At 36.0% G+C, this 14,590-nt stretch overlaps 1 protein-coding gene across 1 annotated transcript; it reads right to left on the bottom strand.

Annotated features, from left to right (window-relative positions):
• Nucleotides 1-5,175: 5,175 nt before the first annotated feature.
• LOC103463327 (transcription factor jun-D) lies at nt 5,176-8,169 on the bottom strand. Its single transcript, XM_008406608.2, has one exon. The coding sequence runs from the start codon at nt 7,716-7,718 to the stop codon at nt 6,897-6,899; it is 822 nt and encodes a 273-aa protein (XP_008404830.1). The 5' UTR covers nt 7,719-8,169; the 3' UTR covers nt 5,176-6,896.
• Between the last annotated feature and the right edge of the window lie 6,421 nt (nt 8,170-14,590).

Raw genomic sequence — 14,590 nt, 5'->3', positions numbered from 1 at the left:
GACTTTCTTCTCATATTATGACTTTATTCTCAAAATATTATGACTTTATTTTTGTATGAGTTTGTTTCCCTAATTTTATGAATTTATTTGTATTATTTTGACTTTATTCTTGTATGACTTTACTCTCAAAATTTGACTTTATTCTCGTCATTTTATTTTTTAAATTATTTTCTTATTGCCCTTCTACTCCGCCGTACATTTCAGATCCAACATATACAATTAATTTTGTATTTTTACCTACTTACACTTGAAAACTGCAGGAATTAAACCAACATGACCATTTCCTCAGCTCTTCTGAGCATCTTTCATCACCGTTTTTTACTCTAATTCCTTCTGCAAATTTTTATTTTATATTTTCCAGCTTTGTTCTTTTCATAACCTAAACCAGAGAGAGAGAGTAAAAAACACAAACAAGCTATTCCAAGATGAAAAAGAAAAAAATATATATATAAATGGATAGAATTTTTTTTATTTAATTATATTTATTTCAGATGTACATATAAATGTTGTGCAATATATACATATAATATCTACAGGTATGCACTACTGGAAAAAGATTTTAAAAAGTCTGATGTACTGCGAGGATAGTGTTGAATATAAAAAGGTGTTTTGTTGTAGGATTTGTTTATCGTTTCCTCGCTTGTGGCTCCTTTCAGGAACGATTCAGTTTCATTCAGTCCAAGAAAAATCACTTTACAGAGTCAGGATGGAAAACTGCTTACAATTTTACAAAAAGCTGATTGAAATTCAGATTTTAAAGTTGCTGTAAGCAACAGGATGTCAGATGGTTGATGTTGATGGTCGACTTTCAGGATAAAAACAACTCTGATCGTGAATTAAGACTTTTGTGCTTTTTGGTTGGAAATGAGCCCTAAATAAAGTAACACTAAGCTCAAAGTCGGGTGATTTGTCAGTAAGAATGGTGACAAATTTTACTGTTCGTCGTTACCTTTAGTAATTATGTGTAAAAGAAACCTACCTTTAAATCGGTTTAATGCTCACAGACGCACTTGGAGTTGATTTTGAAGATGAAAATTATGTTTTTACGTAATTCTGCTTTTATCTCGTTGCCGTCTTTGGTGAGGAACCAGAAGGAGAGATTACTGCTGACTGAGTTTGTCGTTGTCACAGGGTATAAATTTGTGAAATTTCAGTTTTAGCTATTAGTTCTTGACATGTGGGACATGACTGCATGCTGGTTCTGCGACAAAAAAATGCTGAAGTTAGAACTTTGCATTTTCTCTCCAGAGATCAAACTTTTAAAAAATGACAGTTAAATTTGTTACATTTTTTCTTTTCTGATGTTAAAGTTTTTAGATTGCATCTAAAAGCTAGACTTTGATAGGATATGCAATGCTCTCTACAATCAATGACATTCATGGTTAAAGAAAATAAGAAAGCATTGCGATGAAATATTATTTCAGGGCTTCGGATCAGTTTCTGTTACTCTACATGTAGCCAAATTCAACCCAGGAGTCATTTTGTTGTAGTAATTTCCTGACTTGCAGCATAAAGATGAACACACATATGACTTACCTTCACTGCAAAAACATAAAATATTACCAAGTATGTTTTCGTCTAGTTTAGTTGTCTGGTTTAGAACTAAAAAAATAACTTGCAAGTGTATTTTCAGTCAGATGTAGGAGCTTATTTTAAGTATATAATTCCTTAATATTAATTTTTTAAAAGTGCTACTTCCACAGGGAGATTATTTCATATGTAATCAGGAAAATGTCTTGTTATAAATTAAATAATCTGCCAGTGGAGCTAGTACTCTTACCAATATCAACCAATTAAAGACATAAATCAAGCTCCTGTATCTTCCTGAAAAGTTACTTGTAAATTAGTTTCATTTCATGTGTACCAAGATATTTGCTCTAGAAAATAGGCAAAAAATACTTGGTAAGATTTTGTGTTTTTGCGGTGTTTGTGCTTACATATGTTGCATTCACTGATTAGCAAATAGCTGGTATTTTTCATTTTGAGCTGTAAAGATTGATCAAATGCAGAAATGGTTAATTTGTCAATCATAAAATCATGGATTATTTACTAAATGTTCTTGATGCTGATCAAATTAAACCAGAAAATTGCAAAAAGGCTCCAGTTGGTTACGTTTTCATAAAGTAATTGTGAAAAAAAAAATATTTTGCAGCAAAAAACATGTGATATTTAAAAGCTCGTTACACATTTTAATGCCAACAGTTGTGAATTAGGTTGAACTTCAGCAGTCTGGGCAGGCATCAAACCCTTTTGTTTTTCTTTACAAACGCTCATCCTGAACTGAACCAATTCAAGCATTTAATGACTCGGTTTCAAGCAGCACGGCTTGATCACCTGCGGTAACCCAAACGATCCTTTTCCGCAGCAACAAGCAGCATTTCTGCTGAAACTGTGTCAGAGTTTGCTTTGCAGAGCAGCTCGACTCGTCTGTTGCAGGCTGCCGTGTAAATGTTGGTTTATTTTTGTTTGAGAATATCTCAGTTCCAGCTGGTTGAACGTTGGGAAGCATTTAATAGCTGGAGGAAGGGCAGGCGGCTTGAGCTGTCCGAAAAAAAAAAAAAAAATCACCTGTTCGAAAAGTCAACACAGCCGCGCTTTTATGGGGACGCCCTTCCTCAGAACATATTTACTCTTGTTTTACTGCATTTTCCGAAGCTGAAACTGCTTTCCCTCATTTAAAGGAGCGCTGTAGATGTGGCTTGCCGTTTTTTGCTCCTCAGAGCTGGACGAAGATTGATAGACGTGTTTAATGAGGAAAACAAATAAAAGATGACTAAGACTGCAAAAAAAAAATAAACACTATGAAAAATCTGTAATATTAAAATGAACTTAGTGTTTTTATCTTACTTTAAGTGCATCTAAAATGAGAATGAATCCCCAGCCAGAGTTCAGTGATTTTTCTCCTTGTGAATATTTTACTTCTTACTGGTTGTGACTGTTTTGAGTAAAATCCAAACTGATAAACTGTTCTCCTTTCTAATATGTCTTCCTCTCCGTCTAAACCTGTAAATACTGTACCTCTCAGTCATACGTGTGGATTGTGTTGTCTCGACTCAGGCTTGCATCCAAACAACAACAACAGCAAAAGACCTGAAAACCCCCAAAAGAGCCATGTTGCACTGTATCTGCATACATTTCTAGGCCTACTTGTGAATGAATGTGTCACTCAGCTATGAAGCAATACACTGCAGCAGAAAAACACAAAGCGCCATCCAGCTTGGTAGAGGTTGCCGACTGTAGATCTTCTACTAGCACGCAGGAACGTGTTTGTTTTTCTTTTTGGTCTTGTATCACTGCCTCTTCAGATCCTTTCAGTTTGGGCCATTAAAGTGAGAGAATATGCTGTGGATGTTTTTATCTGTACTTTGTGGTAAAACAATAAAAAGAAATGACTAAAAAAAAAAGCACTTGTTGATTTTACAAACCAACATTGAGTGGATTTATACCTGAACAGTAAAAGAAATGGATTAGTAAAACATTTTCTGATTATTTACTTTGGTTTCACACCTTTAAAGAATAAATCATATGCAGAATTCAGTCTAAAATTGTTAGTGCTTTAAAACAGTTATTTTGACTCACAATTCACATCCCCAAAAATATTTTTTGACTTTTAATCTATTTATATACTAAGTAATTAAGTTGATGGTTAACATCAGTTCACCAGCTTCTGTACAGTAAATAAAATACAATTAATAACCTTAAACTACAGCGCAATAGCTCCCAATGAGCAGTTAGCAGCTGTTAGCATTAGTTAGCAGCAGTTAGCAGTTGTAAAATTAAACAGCTCAAATGCATTTTTAAACATTCATATTGATAACAGATAAAAACATATTCAAAACATAAAGTTACTCATGAGACACTATACGAATACATTTGACTAAAATATAATAATTGTAAAAAAATAAAACGCCACAGTTGAAAACAGTAACAGAAAAAGGGGGATGAGCTGGACGTTACTGGTTGCTATGGTAACCGTCAAGAGCAGCGTAACGGAACTTAAAACACCAATAAATGTCTGAACAAACAACATCTTTACTAAGCAAAATAAATTCAAAGAATAAATAAACAAATTTTGACAAGCTTAATACCAACTATAATATTGTTAAAAATAAAACCCTGTTCTTCATAGTGCACTGGAAATAAGATAAAACTAGCTTATAGTAACTTTTTATATTTTTATTATTTTCTGTTAATAATCTTGGCAGTTATTTTCTGATTTCCTTCATAATTATTTTCCTTTTCTCTAATATTGTGACATTTAAAATAAACACCTGCATCAAAGGTGAACATTTTTAAACATTAAATGCTTAATGTTCTTTTCCTTTGTCAATTTAACAAGTTTTCACATTTGAAAATTTCACAAAGTTTTTGTTCTATATTTTATCTTTTTCTAACCAGGAATGTTCAATTGAGATTAAAAACCTCTTTTTCCAAGTACTATCGATTCACACTTAGTCCTAAATCTAAGATAAACTCAATATAAAACAATCTTTAATCCATGAAATATCAATTTAACAGATGAGAAAATAGTTTCTGTAGAAGAGGGTGAAGATTTATTTTTTCCTCCCTAATTCAAATATAGAAAAACCGTGCTTGATTTAAAAAATATTTTTTTATGAATTGGATTACGTCTTTAATCAAATTAATCCCTCCCTGCCGTTTTGCGTAATAACATTTCGATAAATTAGTCTAATTAAATATTTTGTCATTTTGTAGTTTCAACATTTAGCCACCAGAGGGAGTAATACGCCCCCCTGAAAATGAAGTGTGAATTTTTCAGAAATATTACATAATGTAGATTTTACTAATTAAGAATTAAAGGAGCAGCCATTATCTGAACAATGATCAGGAGTAATAAGAGTAATAAGTGTCCAAATATTAGGATTATACAAGTCAGTCAGTTTGTGCTTTAAAAATAATGATTTTAATAGGAGTTAAATGTGTTTTACATGAAGATGCATCATTTAAGGTTTTTTCAGTTTTCATTGAGGTCTGATCTACCGATTTTATTTATTCTCATAAAAGAGAAAACAGAATATGAAGAAATGTTAAGGTTATTCCCATCAGTTTTTTCATTAGCATCAAAAAGTAAAACACCAGTTATATTGTTCATATTAAGCGTCTAACACATATTTCAGTCAACACAAACGTTAAAAAACGACCAAACACGGAGCAAAATGTTGATTGCTGAGCAGCATTTTAATTGAAAACACGACAGCATCAAGTCAAAACTAACCGTAAGCTACAGGTGATAGCAACAGAAAGGTTATGGCTTTTCACATTTATTTTTAACCGAAACACGTTGAAATACGGACACGCCCAAGTAAAAAAATAGACAAAATACACACGTGTAAAGGTAAATAAGATAAAAACAGAGAAACTTGTGCCCCATTCCACACAGCTGAGGGCAACATTCGAGTTTGTCCAATACATGCAAACATTTCCCTACAGAAATACAGAGTAAATAGATTATATACTGAGATTATCTCATACCAACCGAAAGTTTTTTTTTTCTTACAACCACCTCCTTTATGAGGGTAAATGTGCATAATCGTGTAGAAATATCCGTTTGGTCCAGCTTTGAGACTGTATACAGCCAAAGTAAACACTTTAAAGAACTGGAAACCATTAAAAGACTCCACTTTCTCCCACTAGCAAACACACATACGAGGTAGAACAGGATTCCAAATTAGGCAGAAGGCATCTTCGTTCTGGTTGGAACCTAATAAATTAGTCCTTTAATTACGAATATGTACTTAAAGAAAAAGCTAGGGAGAACATTATTCCCTTTTGTCTGGTCCATAACACTGTTAAAGTTCATTTTGTTGAGTTATTTTCTACCTCGTATGCTTACGTTTCACCAATCCTACGTAGCATTAGTGATTAGCCCGAGTGGAATTTGGTTCAGATGCCGACTTCCTGTTACGCCCACCAGGAAACACTAAGAGCTCCCATTCAGATTTGGTTTAAAATCAGAAATAAAGGGCCAAAGCTTAAAAGCAACCACAGAAATTTTGCTTAAATTCATTAGCAAACAGTTACTCTGTGCATGAAATGTGAGCCCACCTCAGACACAAACAATAGAAAAGCTTAACCTGGTAGATTTAAAGCTGCAGTATGTAGCTTTTGAAACAAATATGTTTTTTGTTTTTTTACATATTTGTTAAAACTGTTACCACGTTGTTACAGTTTGGTAAAAAGATCCTCCCTGTCCTACTATTGCCGTCTCTCCTCTCCTGTCCAAAAGCAACCAATCGGAGCCAAGAGGAGGGTCTTGGCGCTGACAATCAACCATATGTATTCACTAATGGAAGTGAAACAACTTGTTACCAGAAAACTGTTTATCAGCTTTCTTAACTAGCTTGAGCATTTACAACAGGCTATGCTTGCTGCCGTGTATGGAGGGTGATTGACAGCGCTAAAACCCACCTCTTGGCTCTGATTGGTTGTTTGTAGGAGTTAAATTTTTTCTGATTACCTGCATCATACCATACTGTCATGACACAGTGACAGCTTTATCAAATATGTAAAAGTAATTATTTTATAAAATGTATACTGCAGCTTTAAGTAGTGAATACGTTAATAATTTCTTTATGTATTTACAACTAAACATTAGCCAGTTCCTTTGAGTCTCAAATTAAATTTTACACCATCTGAAATCTTTAAAATGAGTCAACTCACAATAAACAGACTCACAAATTTAAGACCTATAGGTTAAGTGTTCTTTAACAGCTGCTTGATTCGCAGGTGCCTCGGGCCGGCTCAGTGATGGCCGGCTGACGTCGCCTGGCAGAATGGGGCGCATCATCGGGGGCTACATACGATACAGAAGAACCAACACGTTTAAAGTCTGTGGAGCTTATTAGCTGTTCGGCGGTTCCGGTCTGGTTCTGCCGTCAGTGGACCTGGACTTCGTGTGGCAACATCTGGCAGCCGCTGTTGACGTGGGTGAGGACCTTCTGCTTTAACTGGGCCACCTGCTCTCTCAGCAGGCTGGCGGTGGACGCCAGGTCGGTGTTCTGGGTTTTCAGCGTCTTCACCTTGTCCTCCAGCCGTGAGATCCGCTCCAGTTTGCGCCTCCGACATTTGGAGGCGGCGATCCGGTTTCTGAGCCGCTTCCTCTCGGCTTTGATCCGCTCCTGCGAGTCCATGTCGACGGGAGAGAGCGGCGGGCTCTCCCCGAAGCTCTGGACGTCGGGTACCGTCTGGGGCTCCTCCTTCGGCGGCTGGACCCGGGAGAGCTCCGGCTGGAGCGGGGCTGCCCCCAGGTGATGTGACGGAGGGGGCGGGAAGGGAACAGTGTCCGTGGAGTAGTTGACAGTGGTTCCCAGCGGCCCACTGCCGTAGCTGTTCAGGTTCGTGTACACCGGTAGGTCCGGCTGTACGGTCACCGGGGGAATGTTCGCCCCGAGGTCCAGGCTGCCGTTAGCCGGAGCGGTTCCGTTCAGCTGGTTCTGCTTGTGTAGGTCCTCCAGCGCCTTCACGAAGCCCTCGGCGAACTCCTGCTCGTCCGTCACCGTCTTCGGGTAGAGGAACTGGGAGCTGGTCGGCGTCGTGGTGACCAGTCCGTTGGACTGGATGATGAGCCTCTCCAGCTCAGGAGACGCCAGCTTGAGCAGACCCAGATCGGGGGAGTTGAGGAGGCTCTCGGCGTCGCGGAGATGCGGTTTGAGGTCTGCGTCGTCCACCAGGGTCAGATTGATGTCCTTCTTCATCATTATTTCCGAGTGTTCGCTGATAATGGTAGCCTGCTCGACACTTCTTCAGAGCGGTGTCCTGTCCATACCCTCAGAAATGACCTGCGGTGTGAGATATATCTGCGGGTAAATGTCTGTTTTGTCCTCGCTGAGCCTGGAGCTGCCGTCAGCCCGATCAACTGAAGCAGAATGTTCGCTGCACGCTCCGCCTCGAGCGTTTTTACACGGTTACGTTCCATTATGTCACGTCACGGCACGCGCATTGGACAAAAATTACCTTCTCCCCACAACGTTATTTGACTACAGACAGAAACAGCCTGAACAGAGAAGGAAAACCGACAGAGGTCTCACTCTGGAGGTATTTTCAAAAACCAGACAATACTTGCGGGTTTTTCGGGAGTATTTTGTATGTTTTTACACCTCTTGTTATGGTACATAGTGTCTGTACAGTAGAATGCACAAATAATATGTTTATTTCATTTTTAAAATAATTTCACATTAGCATCACAGGATAGTGTCAGTGTTTTGGCGATTAAAAAGAAAAAGCAGAAAAGGTATAGCTTGGCTTAGTGTCAGACAGTGAGAAAAACAATAATAGTGTATATGTACTGCATATTGTTGTTATTTATAATACTATCTGAACTGGTTAGTTCAGTTCATGATTGTCCCCAAAGGGCAGTTAGCTGCTCAGTCAGTTGCACACATTAAAACATGCAAACTCATCAAGTCTTCTTACTGATTTTACCTTTTAATGTTGTCATACATCCCTTTTAATGTTCATTTTTATTAAACACTGCAACCTATGTTGAATTTACTCATTTAAAATTTAAACCTTTAAAAAATCCTATATTTTTATCGTTTTTGTATGCTGTTGAGCTTCCCTATTATTATCATCATCCTAGATTTAAATATCAAAGAATGTTGCTTAGTTAAAAACCAGCACAAAGTTTGCCATTTTAAAGAGAAATACTTTTTTAAATTTTCAGGTCCCAGCAAGACATTAAGTCATGCACAGATTATGTTACTTTCTCAAAAATAACACAAAAGCCAATGGTAAGCTTTGAATGTAATTATGAACAGTAGCTTTCTAAAAATAACATCGTAATATAAATTCAGTTTTAAAGCAGCGCCTTATGTTACGTGACAATTTTAACTTGAAAAACTCAACCTGTTAACTGGCCACGCCCTGTTATGTACAACAGGTAGAACATGTATATTCTTCCTCTGAACTTTATGTTCTGACTTCAAACATACAATGATAAGAACAGTTAAAAGGATTTAAAAACATGTTAAGTTCTCCCAGATTTAACGTGTGATTCAAGGTGACCTTTTTGCTCAGTTTATTTAAAGCCCCGTTTCCCTGGAGATGCAGCGCACGGACTAGAATGGCCTCTTATGCAGAGCTGCTCATGAGTTTGTTATAGACGATCTTTGATCATGGCCTCTGTTGCCATGGTAAAGAGGAATAAAGAACAAACAGTGAACTGACTCTCTGCGGTTTGATGCTATCAGGAAAATGCAGTTACACGCCTTGATTTTAAAACAAATGAAACGTTCAAAACAAAGTTTGTAATCTCTACAGTAAGAAATACATTCATAAAGTATCATAATGTTGAAAAGCAAAATTAAATCAGTTTAATTCAAATCCAGAAAAATAAAATAAAGACTCAAATTAATTTGAGCTTTAAAAGTTTAAAAGTGTGAGCATAGAGTTAACCTTTTCATTTTGATTTAAAAAAAAACCATTTAGGGATGCACAGATGTTTTATTTCACAAAAGAAATCTATGCTGAATTGGAAAAGTTGCTAATTGTGACTTATTTTGATGGAGTTCACCCAGACAAGACTGCTCACTTCTCTTTTAAGCACTCCGGTTAAGACGTTTTGTTTCTAGACGTCAGCATTCGGGGAAGTTGAGCCTGGTTTGGTTTCGACATTTCCTCTGGTCAATGAGCTGCGCTATTGTTTTGGTTTCTGGCTAAGATTTGGTCTCAGACCCAACAGTCACAACAACACATAAACGTATTTGTGTTTTTCCACTCTACAGTTTCCAAGTTTCTGTTTCAGAGTTGACACAATTTCACTTTCTAGCATGGAACCAAAATAGCATTCACTTTTAATTTCTGTATTTAACAACATGGGTGAATTTTAAACCCTCTGTGGTAAACCTCATGTGGGTATTTCAATCTACCTATGTCAGGTCTTTGAATGTAAATATCTTATCTGTGCCATCCTATTACGCAGATAATCAATATTCACTCCAAAGTGATGGAATAAAGGCCCTTGTTTTCCTCTTTAAATTTCAGCTTGCATTGGGCAGGTCTGTGCGTCACAGGTAGGCCCCATCCATCGCTGCAAAGCTCTGTGCGGGCGGATCACATGGTACACCCTGTGATGTCACATTTCTGGCGGAAATGGAGGTGGATGTGCGTGTCTGGGGACGGGGGAGAGGAGGGGTAACCAACAGGGGAGAGATACTTTGATATAAAAGCCGTTTCTCAGAGTACAGTGGGGGTGCTGGGCCTGCAGGCGGTAGCTGGGAAACGATGTATTTATGTCACACACACACACACACACACACCGCAGTGTTTCTCATTGTTTCCCCTTTGAGACTAAGGCAGAATACACACAAAATGCATGGGAAAGATAAAAACGTGACCTTTTAGAACGTATTTGTCTCTTTTGTAGATATTGCTCATGAATAAACATGGCACCAAATATGTGGTCAAAAACTTCAAACTGAGAGATTTTCTGTAAACAATGACTGTTAAACAGCAAAAGGATAGAGGATGTAGAAATACATATTTCATGGGGGGAAAAACAATAAAAATTAGCTGCTGCCAATGTTTAAAGGCCTTCAGTGATCTAATTATGAAACAATTGTGAAATAACATTCACATATAGCAGATATAATCAAGTTTATTTGTATGGCACATTTCAGCAACATGGCACTTCAATGTGCTTTACATCATTAAAACACAAAAATAAATTCTTAAAAATATACAGTCACCAGTTTGACAAACGATTAAACATATTTTGTCAAATGCCATCAGAAACACCTCAAATATGTTTAATATCCCAGTTATTATGGAATAATATTCACTTTTATTTCACCTTTTGTCATGTTACAGCATCAAACGTCTGTGTATTGAGGCCAACAAGAAGCCATATACAATTGGGAGGTGGAAGAAACATTTTTTATGGTTTATGAAGGTTTTTTGCAAGTAAAAAGAAAAAGTGTGGAGTTCAACACTTTTGAGTTAATAGTTTGAAGAATTATTGTCATGTTTTGGTTTATTGAGAACCCAAATGCATGACTTTTCTACCAGTAACAGAATAATTTAATAAAAATATATAAAAGAAAACGTACCGAGAATTGGAAATGGTCACCAGCAAGCAATGGTGGAGAATCCAGCAGTGAGAGACACAAACATAGAAACTTAAAAACTAAGGAGTGTGATTGCTGCCAATATGCAGGTGGTTGATTTCAAACATGGAGCAGCTGGGAGAGAAACCAAACAGCTGAATTAAATGGATCAACAACCAAAAGGGGAAAAAGCCCAATAAATAGGCTAGAAGAAGCAAACAGAAGAAGCAGAACATAAGAAAAACCTAGGAAACTAAATATAAAATTAACACACACAGTGAAATCTTTAAGGCCATAATAGTGAAACCAAACACGACAATATCTGTTTTAGGACCACAAACATAAATAACCAGAAAGTGATCAAACACAAATGAAACCCAAAACTCAAACACCCCTGGATAATGACAACCATCTTTTGTTTACTGCTGCAGGTTGAGCTTTTATTATACGTCTCTACTAAATTTGCACGTAAACTCAAATTTCTGCTGATTCTACTTTGAAAAAATAGTCCAGCCTGAGTCAGACTGTTTGGAAAGCTTCCGTTTTAAAGTCTTTGCACAAATTCTGAATTTGATTTCTATCTGGGGATTTTCTGGCACATACTATCACATGAATATGATTAGATCTGAACGTTTCCATTGCAGCTCTGGTGGCAGGTTTAGGTTCGTCATGCTGCTGGAAGGTTAACATACGCTGCACTTTCAAGTCTTTTACGTCCTCAAACAGGTCTAATTTCAGGATTAATTTGTCTCCATTCTTCTTGTTATCATCTTTTATCAGCTTCTCTATCTGTTCTGAGGAAAAACAGTCTCCCAGCATTATGCTTCCCCCACCATGTTTCACCTTGGAGATGGTGTGGGTGGTTTGCAATGTTAGTTTCTTCCACACTTATTTTGCATGTAGCAAAAAAGCATCATTTTGGTTTAATCTGATTGAAGCAATGTGTCTCACATGCTAGTTGTGTCCCTTACATCTTTACTCTTCCTTTATCCTCTTCATTATGGATTTCTTTTTTCTTTATTTTTTCAAATTTGGTCTTGTGTGGGACACCATTTTATTTGTTTTCTAACTTCTGAACTATTTTTTGGTAGTAGTTATTGAACATTAAGATTGTATCCACCTTATTGTAGCCGTTTCCTGACTTCTGAACAGCACATCTGCTGTACTAACTGGAACCAACATTTAGTTTTATACTTACTAATAGAATCAAACATGGAGAACCAACATTTAGTTTGGTGAAGAACAGGAATCCAAAAAACCCCTACTAGCTTATAAATTATGGACTATTTATTCTTATTAAACATGGGGAACCAATATGTAGTTTGTTTGTATTCCCTTCTAATTCATGTAAAGCACTTTGAACTGCCCTGCTGTTGAAAATGTGCTATATAAATAAATCTACCTTGCTTTTATCCTACTGAATCTGGAAAACATGGATTACTAGTTCAGTAAAATTTCTCAATTTCATGAAAGTGATCTGGATTAAAACAGTTATTTCTTAACCATCTTAACCGCCTCTCCACCCCTTACCAGTAATAATAAATGTAGATGAATTAAAAAACGTTGAAGATGATGTTTGTACAAGAAAAAAAAAGTCATTTTCAGGCTTTTTTCTATAAGGACGTCAATATTTATGGAAGCTGCTTTATTACAAAATAATTGCCAAAAAAAAAACCCAAAGCAAATTCCGTACACTGATGATCTAAAGTTGGGTAAAAGGTGATTTGCAATTTATTTATAAATTTATCCCAAAGCATTTCACACAAAGAGACACTAACATGTTGAATTTGAACTTTTCTTTGATGTTCTGATCATGAAATCAGGATTTTATTTCCAGAGTTTCTACATCAGCACATTCAGCTTAGTCTTAAAATGCAAATATTTACTGACAGGTGAAAAAACAAAACAAAAAAACAAAAAAAACTGAGAGGACCTGGTAAAGAATGAAAAATAAACATTTCTCGTAATATTTCATTGTAATTCAGCACTAACATCCAGGTCACAGTAATCAGTCAAACGACTAATGAATCCTTTAAATATGAGTCAGCTTTAAATTGTAGAGCACATTAAGATCTCCAGAGGTATTTGTCATCCCACTCTCCGAATTAGAGCTGCATGTTCAGACAAATTGTAATGAATCGCAGTCAGGAATGTTTGGTATCAGTGACGGTGATTCAACTTCCACCCTGCCCAAAGGAAATTGTGTTTTTGTTTTTTTGGGTTCAGCAACATGTAGCTGATGTGTGGTGGGTTTGAAATGTAATTAAAATAAATGAGCAGGGCAGATGTGAATAGTTTTGAAGCATCCGTCATGTGTTTCTTTGAGAATCCTTCGAGGTAAATGAAAAACAAAAAGGAAACATTTTGTTGTTTTTATTGTTGTGCTGACAAATGGCTTGATTAGTGAGAATGGGCGTGAATAAATAAAAGCTTAAAAGATCTGGAGGTAATAAAGTGTTCAGACTTGACTTAGTGCCTGAACTACACATATGTGACTCTATGCTACAGAAACAAAACTGAAACTGCATCTTAGATCTTGTTTCCTTTGACACACTCACCTTTTTGAACAAACTCTGGAGGTTTATTGAGCTACATTGTTTCGATATTTTGTTTGTAAAACTGATGACTGCTACGAAAGCTAATGTGGCTTTTAGACTCTGCTTATAATAGAAAATCTAAAAATATCTGCGAGCTCTACAGACGTTTCCGAGACAGATGTCTGACTCCCATGTTGCATATGGTGCAGATTTTACAGACCAGATCACAGTTTCATCTGGTACTGTGATCGTTTTCTCTCCCACTCAATCTCAGTAGTAAACGTTTCTATAATCTATTTTAATCTGCAAGAACTTCTGATGTCTGAATCTGTCATTTAACAGGTTGAAAAATGGTTTGTGTAATCAATTAATGAAGCTAAAATTAGATTTATGGTGCTTTTGGATCCTACATACATTTTTAATAACACTTTAGAAATTATGTTGCATTAAAGTCAAAGTTTTCTAAATCTAATGCAGTTTGTGAGAGATTAAGGATATTTTGAAGATGAAATATATATAGTATACTTCTATCATACTGTCATATTGTATTGTTAGGGGAATGAATATTAAATTGATACATATCCAATCTTGAAATAAACAGAAACTCTGATAATTAATGTACAGTTAATCTTTTATACAAACCAGATTTTTAAAATAACAAGAAATTGTACATTCAATAACAAAGTTTCATGTGCTAAACAACAAACTGCACTGCAAAAACTAAAATCTTAGTAAGATTAAATATCTTAAATTAAGGAGATTTTTCTTGTTTTCTTTCTGACAAGATAATTTTTCTCACCAAGAGGGATTTATGTTAGAATATTTTTCTTATTTTAAGTGTTTTTGTACTTAATTATCTCAGTAAGATATAAAAGCTTAATATTAAGAAAATATTACTTATTATGAGTAAATATGTGCTAGAATCTAGAATATCAATATTTACCTATCAAACTTCAAGTCTAGAACTTATATTATATAAGTAAAAATTTC

The sequence above is a fragment of the Poecilia reticulata genome, linkage group LG4 (genome assembly GCF_000633615.1).
Source record: "Poecilia reticulata strain Guanapo linkage group LG4, Guppy_female_1.0+MT, whole genome shotgun sequence".
Taxonomy (NCBI): domain Eukaryota; kingdom Metazoa; phylum Chordata; class Actinopteri; order Cyprinodontiformes; family Poeciliidae; genus Poecilia; species Poecilia reticulata.
This window is presented reverse-complemented; position numbering and strand designations above follow the sequence as displayed.

Bases quoted from the DNA above. Each gene is read 5' to 3' on its own strand.
- LOC103463327 (XM_008406608.2), bottom strand. From the start codon at position 7,718: ATGATGAAGAAGGACATCAATCTGACCCTGGTGGACGACGCAGACCTC.